The following is a 21447-nucleotide window of genomic DNA, read 5'->3' on the forward strand; positions in this document are numbered from 1 at the left end:
AATTTATCCCAACGTTGAATTCATGACTGGAAGCATTTCTGGAAGTCTTCTTTTGGAAGGACGTCAGCTACTCTGACGTGACCCTCTCAATGTCAGGAATGGCATCCAAACATTTTCTTTTAAGAACGGTTTTAATTTTTAGGAAGAGTCAGAAGTCGCGTCATGCTATAAAGAAATATATTTAGAGAATATAGTGGTTGTGGAGAGACAGAAATATTTTTCGACCAAAAAAATACTGTTTGTCAATCAAAAGTCAGAGAACAAATTTTGCACTCGCTCTTCTTGGTTCCGAATCGGTGGGTAAAATGCTTTGCTCACCCAACCCAAACGAACACTGTTTGCACGTTTTCTTCTGGTTTTGAGGTTAATGGACGTCCCGAACGTTGCTCATCTTCTACCGACTCATTTCCGATTTTAAATCGCTCATACCACTTGTAAACAGTCTTCAGAGTTACAGTACTATCACGATACATCAATTTCAGTATTTCATGAGTTTCTTTGACATTTTTTTGAAACTTGAAACAGAACTTACTTAATGTTCACTCGTTGTTGATGCACGACAGAGACGATAAACACTCCTAGCGGCTCTCCACGCTGACCAACAAGTCAGAACGTGTTCCAACTTGATGCTGCCTGTCTCAACAGATAGCTATCGGACAAACTATACAAAATAGTTGTAGAGTCTACAGTTGCTGCTAAAGAAATTCATTCACCGTATTTTCTGATCACATCTTGTGCTTAGTCGAACACACGCAGGTAGGCTCGCAAATAGCTATTGAGTTAATTTGTTAAAATTGCTGAAATAATAAAGTATTCACAGTTAGTATGACTTGAAGAAGTTTTCACTTACAATGTAGCAACTATTGTATGGAAGGTCAATCGATGTAGTAGAAGTGTAATATGAAGAGTCTAAATAACTCTTGAACTTCAAATTGATTACAGCATGCAGAACTTGGGGCAATAAATAAATGGCGTAAGGAGACCAACCTAAAATGAGAGGAATTGCCGAATATTGAAGAAGGCTCTCAGTAAAAGTTGTAGAGTTAATGAAACACAACTGACTACAGAACTTAACTAGAATTGGGAGAGATGCATTTGTATAACCATAGTCCATTACAATAACATTAATTACCAACATATTAGCAAACCTCTTAATTCTACCTTTCGAAACTCGTTGGCGTAATTTTGGATTCATTGGAGTTTCGGAATCCCTTACTGGGATATGGAAAACGAGCAGAAATGGGATGGAATTGTTGAACCTTTGTAGTTTGTTGCAGCGGAAATTGAATTGTCGAGCGATAGTGGAACCAGTTGTCGAAGTACGGTTTTTCATACAATTTGAAAATCGGTCGAATATAACCCGACCAGCCTTCTGTATATCAGTCTCCAATCATTTTCTGCCGGTAGAAAATATTATTATTCGATTATCAATGACGAGTAAAAACGGGTGAGAAGAAAAAGTCTCTCTACAAATACACTGAATATATTACGAAAGAATGAGGAAACGAAGGTTGAAATTCTACTTAATTCTACTTACAACTAGATAGAGTGAACAAAAACATATCAACCAAATGATTTCCAAATATATCATAGGAATCGCATTGAAACGTGAATGAAACTTACAAAGAAACCCAAATCATATTGATACAGTAAGTATTTTTAGATCGGGTTGAACACCTGATGGAAACGTAGTAAAAATACATTAATAGCAAATTTTAGGTATCAATCAAATTCTAACTATAACATTTCACATTACTATTGTACTGTATATTTCCTATATGCGTGTGACCTTGGCGAGTCACGCAAAAACACGGCACGGTCACGGAAAAGTGATACAGTCCTGCGTGGTATGACATCACCTTTTCAAGTCTAACGTTATATACTAATATATTCGATATAAGTATATATTCGATGTATACTAATATATTCAAGTCTAATATATTCGATTATAATACGAGTATGTTATTTTACAAAACCGCTGTATATGAAAAAATGCACTATATTCGTGCAGGTGGTAAGTGTATTGATGTTATTCAAGCGGTTCGCTCAAACCGGATATTAAAATCGTCTTCCAACCTGAAGATCCAGTACTGACGAAAGTAAATTTAATTTTCGAGTGCTATTTTTGGGAATCTAGTACATATGAGCAGCTCGGAGTAATACAACAATATGTTACATTTTCTAACTTTTGAGTAAATTGGAAAACAAAATCCAGCATTCCCATGTAATGGAATGCAATGGTTTGCCCTTAGATCTTCAGGTACATTTCTGAAATTAAACTACCTACAGACTGTTCTATCGACCATTCCCAACCCATTCTACCTAATAACTCAACTTCACCGGAAGTGGCACATATCATTGTCTTTGCTCAAGCAACTCATACGTTTCCAGCTTTTAAGAATACAATTAGAAAACACTGTAGTCTAGACATGACATTTTAAATTATTTGAAGACATCACTCTTACAGGATGGGACAAAAGTTACGAAGGGCTTATACGCAATTTAATTTTCGCAATTTACCACAGTACAGTATTTTAATTTCCTTTTTTGTGTTCATAGAAAATACTGTGGTTCTCAGGAAACAAGACCTAACCAGAAATTAAGCAGTATCATTTTTTTTTTTTTTTTTTATTTTGCTCTGCGCCAAATCTCTCAACAAAACTCATTTTGTTTGTTTCTCCGGAAATTCAGAGATCATTTTGGTAACTGTTACGCTCCGAACAGACAGGCAGAGTGTCTCCTGAAAATGAACCCTAATCCATCTTTTGGACAAAAAGATAATATAAGATCCGTTCATATTTTCAAGGGAACACGGTAATTAGCACTTGGGTCACCTAGAAATTTGATCGTTACAGTTTGATTGAAATCCTCAGGAAGGAAGTATGTTAATAATTTCCACAAACAATAAGGACTGTACTTTTTGAAATTGATTAGTGTTAGCACATGGGTGAATCTGAGTTTTTGTCACTTTTTTTTTCTCAGTTTAAATATGCATCCTAAGCTGCGAATGGGGTTCGAATATAGCTTTCAAATATTTCCATAAACCTCGTATTTTTCTCCTTGCGAAGAACTGGTATTTTAGCTACACTAACCAATTAAATAAATGAAAACTAATAAAACTGCGTTTTATCTCTCAAAAAATGCCATAACTGCTTTAAGAGATTGTGAAAGGATGGAAAGAAAATCCCCCTCCTACAAAAACTGTGGATAAGTTTGCCTCAGGTGGTATTCTCTCTTCTGTAATTCTTTTTTTTTTTTTTTTTCAGGGTTTGGTAATGAATCACTCAGAGTTGTCAACCTCGGCTAACAAAATTGCCGATTTTTGTCTTTAAAATTATAGTATATTACAAAAAAATATTGTATATTCATTATGCACGTCATAATTGTAAAAACAATTATAATACTAGTAATAATTGCAATAATATATAATAATCTTATCTACTAATCTTCAGTTTTCGTACTACAAATCGACATCACTATCCTTACTATTTTTTATCCTTATTAACGTTACCCTGAAAAACATTTCCACTCCGTCGTAAAGATAATTGAATTTAAAAAATGGATGCAGAGTTGCCATTTGTCAATTTTCAAATCAGTATAAATATATAATGCATATCTACAATTTACTTCCACATTCATAAACTGCAAAAAAAAAAAAAAAAAAAAAAAAAAGTGAGCATTCTAAAATTATCGTATAATCACTTATTATCGTAAAGGGCATGATTGCATATAGCATTATGGCCTAAATTATCGTATGATTGGCAAGCCTGACTCGACTAACTAGCTCGAATAAAAGAAACTAGTTGAAGACGTTTCTGTCTTTGTATTAGATTTTCCTTTTTTGTTTTCCTTTCTATTATTACATTGTCATTGTTACAATAACACAGACAGAACGAAAGAGAGAAGAGTTTCCTGCCTTCCGGAAAACAATGCATCTCCATGTTCTTATTTTCTATGTTTGTTCAACATTCTTTAATGATGAATGAATTTATTACGAGCTTTTGTCATTGGAGAATTCTTTTCTTCTTTTAATAATCATAAACTTGGATTACCCTCAAGTCAAGACGGCTTGAATAGGTGTACTATTGTAGCAGTATAGATGAAATATCCCATTCGTCTGTTTAAATTTTATATCAGTGTATTGTGTTCTCTTTCAGTCATTGGTTCTTGTCTGTTTGCTTACGGACAGAAGCAAGGTGAGGCCTGTCGAAGGGACAACGATTGTGAAACTGGACTCCTCTGCACTGAAACACCGGATGGAAGAACTTGTCAACCTCCTATCTCCAACAAGAAACAATACAGTAAGTCAAATATTCCACATAATCAATTACTTTTTTATCCCTAACGTATTATGTAGTTTTCATTTTTTTCAATTACAAAAAAGAGGTAGGTAAAAATCGGGCTTTCCCAGTGGTAGATCTAGCTCAGGACCGAAGAAGGGACAGCCCTTTCCGGTTTCTTTTTTTTTTTTTTTAAGTGACAAAAATAATTGAAACTATTTTTATATATTTTTGAACGTTTACACCAAACATTGCCTTTTCTTGTTTGTTGGAGAATTTCTGAAACATTAGATGCAGCTTCAATTCCAGTTTTTCTGTTGATGCAATATATAAAACAGTAGCTATTTGAGGTGCAGAATGTCAACGTCCAACCTAGCAGTGAAAGGAGTGATTTATTTTTATTCCTAGTTCCTGTTAACGAAGTGAGTAAATAGATTGCAAATTAAAATGATTTTTGTAAACTCATTATATAGCTATCATAGTCTTGGTTGTTGTTCCCCCCACACCTCCTCAGTTTTTATATTCTAGATCCGCCACTGTTTTTTCCACTGTTGTCTATGAGAGTCATAGAAAGTAAAACTGTTCATAAAATCCAGTTGAAGTATTAAACGATACATCTGTGCAAGATGCATATGAAAAATATTGTAGCAAGTCATAAACAACCTCATAAACAAAATATGGTTGTTTGGTTGGGGTCAGTGACGACGCCAGATGGTTGGCAAGGGGAACGAGCGTCCCTCTAGTGGTTACTGCTGCCCCCTGACTGCGACCCGGACCGCCCCCCAGACTTCTACGATCTTAAAATATTCTACATAGGATATTTTATACTTCAGTATCATAACCAATCTCATTGTCAAATTACATTATCTATACATTTACTACGTGGCAGATTAGTGTTCAAGCTTTCTTCTTTGAGCGTCTGGGTATGCACGTATGTTTCTGTTCTCTAATTTATCGTCTTTCCCGGTAAATTTTAGTTATAGTTCTTTTTTCTAATTTTTTGTTTCCAACAGTGAGATATGTAACATTGTAGGTCCGATTCAACTGAAAGCAGATCTTTTCATTGTGCCTAGCAAATAACAATAATAGAGTTGATCGACTTGTTTTCTACGCATTGGATGAACTTCTGTTAGAAACAAAAGAAAGGTAAAACCGTTAATTATGTTAAATACATTTAATAACTCGTGTGTATTGATTCAGGTTTGAAGTTTTCAGTTGCACATTTTGTTTTATTTCAATGTTCTGTACTTTTTTTCTGAAACATTATTCTTGGCATTCAAATTCACAGGATGGGCTTATAATTGCAAGTACCGGAAGCTAATTTATGAAGAAGATAAAAAGAGTTGTTTTTTTCCTTACTGCAATTAATAACAAACAAATGGAATTAAATTGATTAGTCTCAATTAAGCGTATTGTCAGAGTGTTGATCTTTTAGTTAGTAATTAGTGCTCCCTTAGTTACTTTGCTTCAAAGTACTAACGTGACGTCTACCTATTGAGTAGAAATGTACGAGGAACTGCTAGAAAATTCGTACGTGGAATGGTAAAATTTTAGTTATTCTATATACTTTCGCCGAGGTTCAATACACTTCCTTGTACAGCGGTGGACACTTCTAAATGGTACAGCCATATGGAGATTTACGGCTAAGGTGTACCATTTAGAAGTGTCCCCCGCTGTACAGTGCTCCAGTTTTTGCAGACCAGTTTAAAAACTGGAGACTTCCTCGCATCATTGTTCGTAGCATCATCCTTATGAAATCTAAAATGGCATCGTTTTAAGTGTTAGTTCAGTTTGAAAAATCAGTAATAGTTACAGCTAAATCTGGGGAATAAGGAGGATGATCTAGACATTGAAATCCTAGAACATGCAATGTCAATTGCGTTTGCAGTGTTTGATAAAAAGGTGTATTCTCCTAAAAGGAACAAAATTCCTTTATTTTCATTTTCCTTGGCGTTGTATTTTCAATTTTTCCTTGTTTTGTGAGTAATGCAGAGATTCTGCATTAAATGTTTGACCCCTGAGCAGGTAATCCATGAGTACGACTCCATCCTTATCCCAGAAGAATGTTGTAAACACCTTCTCAGCCTACTTCTTCTCTTGAACTTCTTGGGGCAAGGGAAAAATGAGCGCTACCACTCTATTGATTGTTGTTTTGTTTCAGAATCGTAGCAGTACAACTAGGAGTAAAGTTGAGGGGAACATGGGGGACTTCGTCCCCTCACTTCCAGAAAATATGTGGCATTCCTCCACTTTCTAAAAGAATTACAATGGGCAATGATAGACAAGGTTGATGGCGTGACGTTATGCGTCCCCCTACATTTTCAGTTCCACTTTTACCCCAGAACAACCATATTTCGTCCATGGTTACTATTCGTGACAAGTTGATGAGCATTGTGGTCAAAATGGGAGGAGACTTTCTTTGATGCAGTTACTCTTTCACTCGTTCAATCTCCTGACAGATTTTTGAGAACCCATTATGCCGAGAACTTGCGCATGCCCAAGTCATTATGAATTATGCTACCGACACGTTCCAGAAAAAATGCCCACAATCTTTGACACACAATCAAAAGATTGTGCTGAAATTCTGCAATTTTCATGAATAATGTCACGAATTGCATCCATGATTTCAGGGACAGTCACTGCTTTTGGTCATCCTGGATGTAAAGCATCATCTGTTGAGAAATCGCCACTTTTAAATCCAGTGCCACTAACTTCTTCAACATTGTGTATAACAGAGGAGAATCCCTTAGTGTTTCACTGATTTCCTCATGAATTTACATCCTTATGACAGTTGTGATCTCGATGTTCTTGAAGCTCGCTGGTTGGGCACGCACACATAATCACTTCAGAGGCCTGAAAAACGCAAACGAATTCCATTATTATTTATAATATGAAAATTTATATTTGTATATACAGAGATATTTTCTTCAAAACTGTACAATTTCATCATTCTACCTACACTTCTTCTCGGTTGGACTACTAGTTTTTCAGCAGCCCCTAGTTACACACACATATATATATATATATATATATATATATATATATATATATATATATATATATATATATATATATATATATATATATATATATATTACTACATATGATAAAGAGAAATGTGTTACTTGTAGCATACGCAAAATTAGTTCAATTTATGTTTAAGCTATCATAAGTTGCACTGAAAATTATTTCATGTGCAGACGTTACCTTATTTGTTAGATACAAATTTTACTTGAAGTAAGTTTAATTTATAATTATACAATATGAGAGCAACGAAATATACGTTATACTGTAATGTAAGTCAAACATAATAAAACTATCATTTTTGGTGTGAAAAATAGCTGCCCCCCCAAAAAAATATATCAACCGCTGCTTTGCCCCCCTAAGAAATTAAAGCTGGCGCCGTCACTGGTTGGGGTTTAATGTGGACAACAGCAACGAGGTATTTGACCTCGCCACAATCAAAACACATGCCATAAGCAAAAGTTTAAAATCCAACATATCGAAATATACTGCTACGGAAGAGATGTAAAAATCTAAGGGAAGAGGTAAAATAATAAATACATGAGAATAAGAAATATATAATAATAACAACAATGTATATAGCAATAACACTAAATAGTAATAATAGTATGGTTGTAATAATAGTATGGTGTAATAATAGTATGGAACAACTCGAGGAAAGAGAATGGTAAATCACATTTCTAACTTTCAAGCAAACGGGAAAGAACGTTCAACATTCCCATGCAATTCAATGCAATGGCACATACTAAACAAGTTTTTCCTGCCATCTGTAGGTACATTTCCGAAATTAAACTGCCTACACACTCTCCTGTAGTTCAATCTCAACACATTCTACGAAATAACTCAATTTCACCGGAAGTAGCGCTTACCATTTTCCTCAATATTCTGACAAATTTAGATGGTTTAAATTTTCGAACTTGCAACAATAATTTTATAGTATCAGATGCTTGATAAACCATTATACTTCTTGTTTTTACGTTAACTACAGTTAATAAGTTCATGAAAAGCATTCGTGTACTGTGCCTTACGAAGCAATACAACTGATTTGAGTACATGAAAACTCATATAAACAAATCAGTAATCAGAGCAGTGAATCGGAACACTCTAAAACAATAGACAATCACGACAACATTAACGAGTAGAAGTACAGAACATGTATAATCTGTAGAAAATAGATCGTTTTCAAGTCAGTTTAAATAAGAAACAGAATAATAACGGAACGTGAAGTATACGTTTATCATCCATGTAAAATTCAAAGCAAATAGTCTAGATATCAGTCTATTATCTACAAAATATGCCTATGTTGTAATCTACCATAGTAATCACTACCATGAAATGCACACACCTAGTTCAATAAAAATTTAAATGAAATCTCTCAGTTTAACGTCCTATGATTGTGCCGTTTAGGTTGAAGAAGACGGGAGATTAAGCCAACTGAATGATGATGGAAGAATTGGTGGAATGAGAAAGTACGAGGAAACGGGAGTACCTCGAGAAAACCCCGAACACGATGCTGTCCACCACAAATTCACTTGTCTGGGGATCAAACCCGGGGGGCTGGGGGGGCACTGTGTCCCCGTCAATAAGAATATAAATATAATTGTTATTTGATAAGAAACACAACTGAAAGAGAAAAAGGATATATGTTAAGAGAAAAAGTAAAATAGCCATTTTTGATGTTTCTAATAATATCTGAATCACACGACACGTTTCCTTTGCTTTTGAATTTTTTGATAAACACATAATATACTAAGTAATGAACATAACCGTCTATTGCTAACCTTAAAGGGATTAAATTCTCACATTTATCACAATTAAAATTTTTCTTAAGATTAGCAATATCGAAGCTGGAATCTAACTTTAAATCTGTATTTGTTGACAGCTTTACGAAAAACTGGTTGTTTAAGATTACAAATTTCACCAATAAATTTACTCTTACCAGTGTTATGTATTTTCGTTGAATGAAAAATAACGTTTCTGGTATTTTAATGTATTTTTTAATAGTACATAAAGACATCTTGAACAAAATTAGCTACAGCGTAAATATTACGTATGCAAACAAACCAACACATGATTAATTATTTCAACGTTGCCACAAAAACACGGATAAAAACTTACCATAACTCTAATCAAATTTAGACCAATCATCTTGAAGCTTTTATACAAATTAGGAATAAACAAACTGATTAATGAACTATAAAGGAACATACTGAAAACTGAAGCAGAAACTGATAGAATACCAAAAGAACTGGAAAATGAATGAAAGGAACCGTGTGTACCATAAATTATAATAGAACCCAGGTCTGCAAGTATATAAAATGTAGGAAGTGTTTCAAATGGGCCAATGGAAACGATATAGTACATTAATTTGTACATACCGTCTATTTTAGGTACTAGAGTTAGTTTTTGCATATTTGGTGACAATACATATTGTGGAGTAACCCTTTTACCATTTTTTGTTTATCAATAGTAATAATGATGCTGATTATAATGGTTATCTTTGTTTCCCTATTAAGGGTAAAAAATATAAAAACAGTTCTGTTTGTCTTAGTACATGCATGTGATGGTTGGCCGAAGATGTTCAAGAAACAGAGAGAGAGAATTTTTACATATAAACTTTCGAGAGCAGCAAATGGTTGGCGCAAAAAAAAAAAAAAAAAACGAGAAACAATTCAGACAATTTAAAAAGCTATTTAGCGTAGATTTTATAATAGCATATAATACGGATAGTAAAGTTGACGCATGTAAAATCGTAGAAACAAGTCGCTCGAATGGTAACATGCGTTGCGTAGTCATAGGCGAACAAAAAAAGAAAATCAAAATGTAAAAACATACAAGTACATAGAGTATAATATAATATAATAGGATAATTATATACAAAGAGTGTTCCATAAAGAATGCAACTTTTGAAATACCCGCCATTTCTGTTCTAGTAAGTTGGTAACACTGAACGTTACATCATTTTCATCTATTGTCTTTGTGATTAGTAGTCACAGAGCCCTGAATAGTGCATCATCTTCATCTATTTTCTGTATGGATAGGAATGGAGCACTTCACGGCGGAACAGCGTATTGTCCTAGTGAGCGACATAGTTGTCCGTAGTGAAGCGGTCCATTCGTACCTGTACAGGGAACAGATGAAGATGATGCACTATTCAGGGCTCTGTGACTACTAATCACAAAGACAACAGATGAAAATCGTGTAAGGTTCAGTGTTGCCAACTTACTAGAACAGAGATGACGGGCATTTTAAAAGTTGTGTTCTTTATGGGACATCCATAGGCTGCTTATACCTGTGAAAATAGAAGTAATGATCAGTAAATTTTCTATATTTCCCTTATATCGTAGCATTCTTTAGTAGAACCTAATTTAATCAAAAGAAGAAAGAGACTTCTGGGCAGACAAGAATATTCATTTGTTCATTGATTGAGTTTTAGCGTCTCTTTTCAACACTGAGGCTATATGAGACATGGACTTAAGCTTAAAGTGGAATTCGAACCACCGTGATGCGTTCAAACTTCAAAGCTCTCCCAAATTCCATCAACCGCAGGACAACGTGCGACCAAGGCATGCCCGACACCCACTAGACCAGCAAAAAAACAAGAGAAAATGAAAGAATAATATAAAACAGGATCTTAGGTAATGAATAACTCAGAATGAATTGGCCTCATTCAGCGTGGAATTTAATTGAGAAGTTTTGTCTCTTAACGTTGAAGAACACGTGCACCATCTTTGATTTTAGTTTATTGATTTATAATGGAAATGATTTTTTTTAAAAATAAGCTGAAATGTTAATGGTTTGGTTTTTTACTGATTTCTCCCTCAAATCATTTAAATGTTTCTCACTTCGAGGAAACCAATTTTTATTGTATACATTTATTTACTTAAAAATTAAATTTAAGTAATAATAGACTAGCAGCAGTCTCACGTATACACCACGTTAAGGAGTTTGATTACAGTATTTTATTTATTTATTCCTAGATACAGCGTAACTTTGCCATGAAGAAAACAACAACAAAACAGTGTCAACAAATAGTGCAAAAGTAATATTATTTCCCCAAAACTAGTTTAATTGCTCTTTCAAACACCGGGTACCTCGAAAAAATCTCCACATGAGTTGTTAAATTATTATAACAGTTCGGTATTCTGTAAAAAAAAAAAAATGAAAAAGAAAAGAAAAAGAGAGAGAGGCAGACAGACAGAGAGATACTTCTGTATGATTGCCAACCTAGGGCGAGCAAGATGGAATAGGTGGGTATTCCGGGTTATGCACGGAGGGACACGTAAGGATAGTCCCTGAAGTTATGTTAATAAAATAGTTTTTATTAATTATTTTATGAAGAAATTTCAGGTCAGAGTTATTTCCGCGTACTCCCGGAGTCTGGATATTAAGATATCGCAACAGTTCCTAATTAAGTAATATTCGAAGCAAGGGAACACGAAAGCGAACTATTGCAATAAAGAAATTCAGAATAGAATCAAGTCTAGAGAGATGTGTAGGTGTAGCCATGGCCCATATGGGAGAGCAGTATTTGATCTTGGGCGCTATTAGAGTTTTATAGAAAGTTGCTAATGATGAAATAGTGTGTAGTTAAGTAAATCAATAGCGTAGACGCAATATACGTATTGAATTCTTAAGTATTGAGGAGATGTTAAATTTCAAATGCCACATTTTACACCACCCTATAAGATAATTTATGTCTTCCTGTAGGGCAATCGTGTCTTGGAGACACGACATTTCTCTATATAACTTATAATCGTCAGCAAATACACTAGTAGTAGAAGGCCACTAGGATGACCTAATAACTGAATGGTATGCAACCGAGCTACCTTTACTTACAATTGGTAGCACACTACCCAGGGATAATTCATATCTATAGTAACTTCTATGATACACGGGGGAGTGCATATTTATAATAGGTTTCAGACACAGCACTAGGCCATTTTACACTGAAACATTTCAACATTTATGTAACATAGCAATAGAATAACAATTTGAGCTCAAGACAGTTTACGTATAGATGATCTGAAGGTATACTTATTTAAAAGAACATCTATAGTTTCTGGTAGCTGATTATATGTACTAACAATTCGGTTTAGAAGGGACCGTTGGACAATATTAACTCTCGCAGCTCGAGTATAAAAGAGATCACTAGACCGTGTTGTTCTAGTGGGTACGCGAAAATTGATCTGGCTTAATAACTGTTCACATGATATATGGCCATTTAGAATTTCCTGCCATATATCATATTAGGTCATAAATTTTATTTCTCACTAGGGGAGATTTGATATTGAGAGATTTTAAAACGTCATTTTTTGAAAGTAGGGCCTATTTGGTAGGATACAATGGCTAAAAAGAAATTAATTACAGAATTTAATATTTCTTTTGCCACCTTATCCTACCTTTTCTACCTTATCTTTGGATCAGGTGGATGTATCACTCCATTGGCGAAATAGATTAATAACTTTTGAGCTACGCGTCCTGGCTAAAATCGATGGTGATCCATCAAGTAGGTCTTGATTTTGTTTTGTTTTGTTTTGTTTTGTTTTCCGGACGAACTGACACGGACTGACAGAATAAGTATATAAAGGATTTCTGGTTAGTAATCCAAATTCCTTAATTATCTACAATGCAAATTCATTTGGAAAAAGGCAAGACATTTAACCGGATTTGAAGAAATTATTAAAATTCTAGTCCATTTCAAAGAAAACAAAAGAATAATTTCCAACATAAATCAATGGCCTAAAAGATATATCTAGAGTGATTCATGAAATCAGTAACAGGGCCTTAACTCAGCTCCTAGTGCATAGAAATCTTTGAAACAAAAAAATGTTAATGTAAAAGTGCATGTGCCAAATCACGTGATGAGTTTCTGAAGCTACGCGTGTCTCTACTTCAAAATTTTAAATAAAAATAGGGGTTGATCTTGCTACTATTGAAACAATCGTTAAATTTTTGAACAACTTTAAGAGGAAACACGAGCAGCTACATGAACTCATTATTAGGTCAATACAAGGATTTCCGCATGCTGCAACTCAAAAGGAATAGCAATTAATTGTTTAAACCTAACGCGAATTATTTAGCGCTTCTTTCAACGCAAGCAAAATCGAGCTCTGTTTCTATTCAACATTTTGAAGTTGAACGTCCCCCTCATAGAGATATTTCCGAGCTGTTCTCGAAAATTGCACCGTTCGTTTCTGCATATGCACTTTTGTGCTTATGTTGTTGCTAAACGGTAAGAGATATGGCAAAGTGTTTCCTCTGAAAGTTTTAAAAATGTACTGATTGTTTCAGTGGGGGCAAAATCAACCCCGTTTTCATTTAAAATTTTGAAATTGTATCCCGTATAGGTATTTTTGAAACATCTCTGATTTCAGAAGCATCACCATGTGATTGGGTACATGAATTTTGTTTCAAAAATTTCTGTGCACTACGAGCTGAGTTAAGGCAATGTTACGGATTTCGGGAATCACCCTGTATGTGTGACATAGGAACTGAAGATCGTTAATATTAACAAAGCTGGTGTTAACGTTGGTAAAGACAAAGCTATCTTCTGTGGTCTCAGCAGGTTCATTCGCTTGATAATATACATCCTAAGTAAAGTTGCTTTCGAAGTTTAGAAATTTGAATTAAAGTATGAAGTTTTTATCATAAGTACATAACCTGTTTCTTTTATCTTAAATTCACTTTCGGGGAAGACAAACTTTTTATATGTAAATATATATTGATGGAAATTTGTAATTCAAACATAGAAATATAGAAGCGGAGAAGACTTTCCCCCAGTCATTTTATTTCTTGGATATGTTCCGTGATCAAAGAAAATCCAACAAGATACGTACAGTCTGAAATATTATGCAAATAAATGGTAAACATTGACGTCAGCGCTTATATGCATAATCTTTACATATCGTATGTTTGATGTAAAATTTGACTTCTTGAAATTCTTGCCTAAAACGCCACCAGACAGACAAACCAAAAAAAGAAAAAAATTATCTACAGGGAGTGTTTATTTTATCCTTTGTTTGATTGTAATGGGTTTGTTCTGCTGAGAAGATTACAAATTAGCACTTTCTTCATAATTTGTTTGCTCTTGCAAAACTTTGTGTCTTTTTCAGCATATGCCATCCACAAAAAGTATTCTTTACTAATGTACCCACGAGATGAGAGGTGCTACAGGATTTATTGATAAGATACGAGGCGAGAAAGAAAATTAAATAAAACAAGATCTTTCAGTTTTACGTCCCATGGTTTTGCCTGGTAGGATAAACGAGATACTGGTGATGAAAAGTGGATGAAAGAGGTGGAATGAAGAAAGAGGGTGAAAATGGGAGAACTTCGAGAAAACCCACACACACGATGTTTGTCCACCACAAGGCCCACTTGGCGCGAGCTGGGGTCGAATCACGGACCCCATGCTACAGAGGTGAATGCTCTACCATTGAGTCGAGACAAGATAAACATATTCCAACAGAAAAATATTCAATTTTATGTCGAAAAAACACTTTGACGGTACTTTTTTTTGAGACGAGACGATACACGAGACGCGTCTCATGTGTAATACTATTCTGTACCTTTTAGTAAAGTTACGCGATTGCGCTGTTGTCGGATTTATGATGTAGGCTAAGCAGTGAACATTGAAAGACTTGGCCATTTTCTTATACGTGCGTGATTATCAAATATATTAGTACCAGAGATATGACTGAATAATAATAATAATAATAATAATAATAATAATAATAATAATAATAATAATAATAATAATAATAATAATAATAATGTAATTTGTACTAACATTTGACATCTGACAACATCGATGAAAGTCATTCCAGCATATGCTTCGCGCTTTCAAAATACACAGAACACCTGTTCGTCTTCTGCTTCTCGCTCAACTTATGCTGAATGGCGGAGACGCTCACGTGACAGCTTTGTGCTACAGCTCATCGAGAGCCATCAGCGAACATTATAATAATTTATAAGTGGTAGGCCCCTATGTGCGAATCTGCTATTCAACAAAGAGTATTTCACATATACAAGTACAGAAATAAATAAACTATGTGTTTCAGCAAAATAGAAACTATTTATGATTATTGGCAACATACGATATACCTTTTAGTTCCGTAGAAATTTATTTTACTCGATTTTCTCAAAAAGTATGCATGAGAATTTATCTTCAAGCATGTCATTTTGTTCAATTAGATGTAATTTATCATTCATATACGAGGAGGGACCCAAAACTAACACCAAGAAGTCGTTAAGAAAAACCATGGACTTTATTTTTTAAATACAACTCTAACCACCCTTGAAGTATTCTCCATTAGTACTAATGTGCTTGTAGAATTGTTTTTCATTCCATTGTTGAAGCACCTTCCAAATTCGGACCATTGATACCTGCTAACATCATCAAGACAATGCATTTGACTTCGTTGACATCGGTAAAATGCATTTTACTGAGAGCATGTTTTTTGTAAGGTGTTTGCATCATCACAACAATTGCTACTGCGTTCTTGCCAAGTAATAAAGAAAACTTCACAGCCGCACGTTGTTAGTGAGAATGTGCCATTTCTTCGTGTCACGAGTGCAGTACACACACATTTAACCGGTAGGGGTGCGTGTCTTGTTCGGTACGGCTTTTTCTTAAAGTGATTCGGTTCGATTCCTGTTTAGTGTAGCGTTTCTTTAACCAGAGTGGGTTCGGCATATAGCATTAACTAGATTAATCCAACATTATACCATGTACTAGTTACTTACCACTGATGGTTCGCTTAACGTAAATCTGTGCATGCTGCATATGAAATTCGGGACTTGAACCATTGCACAGTTGTATGATTAATGTCTTCGACTTCGTAATTCAAGAAAGAAATAATTTACGAAAACACCAATATAAAATTTAATCACTCAATATTTATCTTTAACACAAGGATTTCACTCAAAATATATTTATTGAAATGAGATTTTGCTCTTTTGAATCAAATGCCTAAACGTGGGATGAATTAATATATTTTATTTTTCAAAAGTTTCACTTCACATATTTATGAAATACTTACTATCATGTTTAAGAATATTGAAACTTTTATGTTAGCGATAGCCCATATTATAAAAGAAATAAAAGCTCAATAGCAAAAATAATATTTTATCGAAATGCCGACTTGTATTTTCAGTTACACGAACATAGCACTTGCACACATTTCACTTTGGCTTTTGCCTTTACACACACACACACACACACACACACACACATATATATATATATATATATATATATATATATATATATATATATATATATATATATATATATATATATATATATATATAGTAATTCACAGACACAAATAACGTAGGGAATTCTAGATGATAATATCCAATTTGTGGATTAATATGTTGTTAGAGCACTAGTATTTTTAAGACGACATAATGAGAATTTTCTTCTATTCCTTCTTTCTCTTGACATAATGCGTAAATGTGTGTAAGTTTAAGTTTTGGCGTTCACTTTCGATAAATTGACGTAATCGTTGGACGATTCTATTTGGAAGTTTATCTCATCATGTTTATACTTAATATTTTCATTGTCACGATGTTGGATGCACACTCACTATCTATTATCCAACTAAATATCTTGGAACTCGTTGAAAATCGTCCTACGACACTATTGTTTGGTAGCGAACCACGCTTCCTCTCGCGGGCTAGCTTATGTCACCTTTTGTACACTTACACCAGTACATAATGCTGATTCATATTAAATTACCAATAAAAACTGTTAATGTCACACTATATGGATATAATCCAATTTAACTACGTTTTTTTCACTTATTTTAGAAATTGTCATAACATAAAATCTTCAATTCACTGCAGATGATAATAGATTTTTAGGGATTATTTTCTTGCTCTTACTCACGTCACCATACTGTCTTTGTTTCGGGTGTGACACGACAACGCCTACTTGATTCTCTCTGCTGGGTGCTACGAAAAATTGTTGTTGTACTACCAAGAAGAGTGCTGCTAACAAAAATTCTGCGCTGCAACTTAAGAGCATCATTCCATACGAGACGAAAACTTTGGGGATATAATAAATGACAAAATGTAAAGGAGGGCGTCCACTTATAAATGGCGTACGAAAGGGGACGATGATCTTCAACGAAGATTATCAGAACCCTGGAATCCTGGTGAGTTCAAAATTCACGAAGAAGTAGTCGTTTGGTTATTATTCCTCTTCTTTGTTCTAACATGAGTTCCAAAGAATACATTATAGTTTATTTGCGTTTTGTAGAAACGTAGATGGGCTATTTAATACCAATGGGCTATCTCATACCTTTGGCCTCTCTCTTTTTTCTTTTTTTTTATAATATCTTTACAACACAATATTTCAAATATACTACATTATTTTAATATAAATTGAGTTTGTATTGCTGACATACTATTCAATTTTATATTTGTTACGTTTCTGTGACTCGTACCATAAAATTTTAACTAAACTTTTTCATTACACATGATCATATAAATTTACTTTTCTGTACAACATTGTACAAAATAAAATTACGACATTCAACAACTATATATATGTATATGCATGTTTACAATTAAAAACTTATCAAGCAAATTTTCTCTTAGATATTATTGCCATTAAATAATATTTTAAAATGTTTTATTCGAGTTATCTTACTCATATTCGTAAACATTATCATATTTATAAACAATACATAACACACAAATCCATAATAACACAAGAAATACGAAAATAATTCTTCTTACAACTAAATAAAGACATTATAACACATTGCATATCAAAGATATTATTAGAGTGGCATTTTATAATATAATTTGTCGAGATTTAATTAAAATTTCTCAGCGCATTCGAGCTTCACAGCTAAACTTTTACAAAGTAATAATTCAGTTGTGTTTCTCTCTGACCACTCGACAGGGTCTGCCTTGCTAAATTTGAAGATACCTACCCACATTAAAATGATTTACTTCCTTCCCGAGATGAGGGTGAATGACAGAGCATAAGGTTAAAAATTTAAAATAATAAAGATGGGGATTTTAAGAAAATAGCCTACACCGGGCTTTACAAAATATAATATTACCCAATAGTTGGAGGGAACCTCAGGTTTTTTTTTATCATATGAACAAAAATTAAGTTAGTTATGAAGTAAAATGAAGTAAGTGAGTATTAAACTTTTCAAACGGCCTCCATTTTGAAACAGCATGACGGATGGGATTCGATATTTATAATATGAATGAACTGACCAAATTTGGTTTTAATCCATTCGCTCTTAGGGAAATTACTGTATTCACTATATATAAGAAATGGAATCTACTACTATAGAAATAGATGGATATTGTGAGATCTCCGCAATACGTATAGGCCCACACAAGCCTATTACAAACTAGAAATTATAAGGGGTCGTTGGCAAGAGGATGTGATAAAATGTGGATCGTGATAGGAATTAGGTTGAGAACCACTGCCCTAGACAATATACATGGGGCCGAAGAAACAACACAATATACGTGGGGTCTACAGTATAAGACCCCTACTTCTTTGTATGATTTCCAATAGTTTCTCAATTGGAATATTTTCCTTGCATGTATTGCATTTATAACATTTATATTTAATATTTGTTTTTTACCCTTTAGCATGTCTTTTTACATTTGTGGTAACAACAATATATAATACAACATTCGCTGCACATCGTCCTTTGATAACTGTCTGTACAAATGCCTCATTTTCTGATCCCAAATAATGTCCTGTGGTTAAACGGAGAGACATATAAACCAGTATGTCAGCTACCAAGAAAACTCAGAAATGAAACGTCAGAAGTTCATAAAGTCTAATCTCCACCGGAACTCATGCGCCATCCGTATAATTCTTTGATAAGATCTACACTTCACATATACTGTCTAGGGTTAAAACTGATACTTGGTGAGGCAACCTTGAAAAATAAAAGAGGACAAAGCTTGCTGCTGGGTAATCGCTTCTCGATTTTCCTACTAAATAAGAATAGAGATTGGCTTATATTGAAAAATGACTAATCACTTCTCAATTTGCCTACAAGACAAGAATAGACTGTCTTATATCGAAAAGATGTGAAATTGGGGTCTCGTTTCGGAAAATGTATCTTTTATAATTTGAAGAGCTCTGTCTCGTCATACAAATTCTGTCTTCTCTGCTGGGCAACCCTAATGACCTTCCTGAATACCAAAGTGAATAAAGTGTGGAGCATTTACATTTATCTCTATACACAGCAATTATGCATCCATTACCTACCCTGAAAGGAAGCCAACTTCAATTGTCTATCTAATAATACAGAAATTTATAACAGCGTGTGATTCTGATTTAGAAAAATAAAAATAATAGACAATTCCACAGTCTATTCCACAATTCCACATCGCAGCTCCACATATGCTCATTTGGTGAGAGTGAAACAAGCGTGGTAAACAATTGGAAGTGAAATTGCACTATGGAAGAGAGAGAAGCGATCTTCCAACACAGTCATATTGTAGGGTAAAATCTATTGTGTGTTGTTCCGGATAGCTTTCGTTTAAAATAATGATAATTCAGGTCGTTTGTGATTTATTTCAGGCTTACAATCATTCATATTGCTCGAGGCTGAAATAGACCAACGATAAAGGTCGAATCCAAACATTGAAGTTTGTGTGATTGATTTAACTGACACGCTACAGTTTTGGTACACTCATGTCCAAAATTATTGTCGCATATCTATAAATATGTTGTTGTAGGAAATAATTTGATAACGAATTCGCCCGGTATTTCTTACAATGTTACTATGTGTATAATCGGCAAAGGCATGTATGTGGCAAATTTCATTTCAAAACAGCAGTAAATAAGAACAATAAATCGAAAATTAAACTTCTTTGTCCATTTAGCAACATTTTGTTTTACTCATTCTAATTTTCGTATTTATAATTCTTTCCTTATGAAATTTACCACAAATATACATTTCCCGATTATACACACAGTATCAGTATTAAAAGTACCCTGCAAAATCATTATCAAATTATATTCTTACAAGAAGACAGTTATAGATATGCGACAATCATTTTGGACATGAGTGTACCTTTAAATAATGGTTCATTTGCTTCTACGCAAATTGCACTTCTAGTTCTAAAACAACTAGATAATTATACGCCTGCAATAAAAAGAAGTAAAAACAGTATTTTCCAGTTTTACGTCCCACACCTATGCCTTTAGACTAAAAGAAACAGTACATTCACTGCCACACGAGGAAAAAAATCTTTTCCTCAAGTCCACGATGTTCTATTACTAAAATATATTAAGAACTTCGAGAAATAAAAAAACTTTCTACTTCAATGAAAAGCTATTTTTTTATCGAGAGAGTGAGAGAGACATTTAGAAAGCAAAGAAAATACGTATTTTTTCGGCAGTTTTAAAACACTGTTTCCCCGATATAAGAAATGCATTTTACTCGAGGGAAGTTATATATATATATATTAATTGCAACTTTTTTTTATTTAATTTCTTAAGCCCCGAACTTATCAGCTATTCCTCGTAACTGTTCCTTTTAAATATTTATTTCATGTAGCCAGTGGTCGAAGTGAGACGGTATGAGGTGGTATGCCATACCGTCTCTGGTTTTTCAGTGATGAAGGCATACCGCCTCTGTTTTTTAGTGATCAAGACATACCGTCATGGGAGAGTAGACGCTAAATATCTGTAATAAATCCATTTTTTACACAGTAATTGACAAATATGTTTGCACGTAAAACCATTTTATTACTTATGTAGAAATAATTTCTAAGTTGACAACACTGACATTTTTGTTATCTTTTTCCTATCTTCTGTTTTTAAAATAAAATGTCTTCAAAGAAGTTCCTCTAGTTTATATTTTGATGTGCCATATTGAATTGTGTCTTCTTGTCTTAATTTCATATGTACGTGTGTCTTCTTGTCTTAATTCATATAAATGTCGTGTTTTGAGCATCGATAAATTTAGTGGTTGTCTGCTGTGGGGACAATTCTTCCGGGGGTTTAGAATACCCCTGAGTCGAGTGGGGAGACCGGGAACTTTCCCGCAGGAAATTGTTAATATAAAAACTCGGTTTTTGAACATTTTCGTGTATAATTTTCTATAATACAACCTAAGGTATTTTTTTAGAAAGTTGTTGC

At 33.9% G+C, this 21447-nt stretch overlaps 1 protein-coding gene across 1 annotated transcript in view; it reads left to right on the forward strand.

Moving 5' to 3' along the window:
* The window catches only part of spab (space blanket), a 227792-nt gene that overhangs the window by 182252 nt on the left and 24093 nt on the right, over positions 1-21447 (forward strand). Inside the window, exon 3 of the mRNA XM_081735557.1 lies at positions 4158-4301. Within this exon, the coding sequence (XP_081591683.1) occupies positions 4158-4301 (144 nt within the window). The remainder of the gene's footprint in view (positions 1-4157; positions 4302-21447) is intronic.

The sequence above is a fragment of the Thermobia domestica genome, chromosome 13 (genome assembly GCF_964235325.1).
Source record: "Thermobia domestica chromosome 13, izTheDome1.hap1.1, whole genome shotgun sequence".
Lineage (NCBI taxonomy): Eukaryota > Metazoa > Arthropoda > Insecta > Zygentoma > Lepismatidae > Thermobia > Thermobia domestica.